Here is a 1,603-nt window from a genome sequence, read left to right on the forward strand (position 1 = left end):
AAACCAACATACATCAACACGTCGAAGCAATTCCTAACGTCACTCATTTAAAAAGTATTTCAATTGTTTACATTTGTGAAGTGCATGGAATGATTCCATCTGCGTAAATGGGCAATAAAATAGTTCCAAAGAGTTGCATTAAAAACTCGCAAGTTTTTGCACGATTTATTTATAGTACATTTAAAGTCATATTTCTTAATTTAATGCATGCGATCTTAAATATCCAATCAAATATACATTGAATGCGTTTGTTAGGTTTTATCTATTTATAGACAAAATGGCGTGCTGAGCCTTTCGCAGAGTTGTATGTGATAGCAAGGAACGACAACTCTGCGTGGAGATTGTGTTATATTGTGTAGTTGTATATACTTCAATAATTGGAAAGGTTACCTCTCTTGGTCGAAGATATTTTTACTAGTTCGACCATGGCAAGTCTATCCAGTATTTGTACTGATCATGTGTCACTTTATGCACAATTTCATTGATGTTACTGTAGTAGATGACGCCGTCGCGGGACCAAGTTGATGTTACTATTTCTCTTTGTTTTTTTGCGTACACAAGCAAGGATGTGGTTATACAGTTTGGTGAGGTGGTCGTTAATGTATAAAGGTGTTTTTGTCTTCGCAGGATTTTGGCGCTCTGCATTATTTTGCTTCTTTTTATGCGGGAGATCAACTTCAGAACGATGGGTCTAGGTTTTCTATTGTCGAAATTACCTATTCTGTGTGTTATATCGATATCGTGTTCTGACAAGTGAAGGTCGGGGATATTTCGGTTTAGCGTATCTAAAACTTTGCTGTTGTTTCGTTTGCGGTTTCTTTATCGTTATCGGGTATACCATCTATCTTGATGTTGCTTTGCCGGCTGTACTGTTCCATTTCGTTTATTTTCATTTCACAATTGGATTCCTGCTGTTTTAGTTGTTTGCGAAGATGTTCATTTCGTCTTTCTGCTCATTCAATTTGCATTTCATTTCGCTTATTGTTTGTGACAGTTTATTGTTTTCAATTTCTTTGTCAAATAACTCGCTCTCGACCTTTTCGATTCTTAAGATCATTGTTTTCTTACAATATACGCTGATGTTACTTTTAATTCACTTCCCGTAAAGCGAACTTCCAAATGGCACACACATTAACAGAATTCAAAGAACAAAAAATATTAAACATTTAAGACCATACTCAAAATCCAGTTTTGACACAAGGGTGCATACATTGAACAAATTTAGTAGAAAATATTAAGAGGATGTACTTACCATTAAACCATCTTGTATTTGTAGTTTCATGGAAAGACTCATGCATTCAACACATTTTTGCATTGTGGTGGTTATTTCATTAAATAATACATTTGCTAAGCAATTCGTATAGTGTGGTAGAACACAAAAATCTAGTGAACACAGGACTGGTATATTAAATAAGATATCAAATTAAGTCGAGTATTGAACACCTTGGTATCTGTAGAATTTGTTGAATTTATTCTATAGAGGATATTTGTTCATGTCAGTGTAAAGGGACCGCCAACCACAAACGACGAAATAAGAAACGTTCTAAAATAACGATTTTTTTTATATAATTAGTTTATATTGATTAAAATATCACGACTGGTA

General features: G+C 34.1%; 1 protein-coding gene across 1 annotated transcript in view; it reads right to left on the reverse strand.

The window, feature by feature from the left end:
* Positions 1 to 878, reverse strand: part of LOC127864348 (RNA-splicing ligase RtcB homolog) — a 35,766-nt gene extending 34,888 nt beyond the window's left edge. The window contains 1 exon segment of the mRNA XM_052403995.1: positions 839 to 878. Within this exon segment, the coding sequence (XP_052259955.1) occupies positions 839 to 878 (40 nt within the window).
* Between the last annotated feature and the right edge of the window lie 725 nt (positions 879 to 1,603).

This window comes from Dreissena polymorpha, chromosome 1 (genome assembly GCF_020536995.1).
Source record: "Dreissena polymorpha isolate Duluth1 chromosome 1, UMN_Dpol_1.0, whole genome shotgun sequence".
Lineage (NCBI taxonomy): Eukaryota > Metazoa > Mollusca > Bivalvia > Myida > Dreissenidae > Dreissena > Dreissena polymorpha.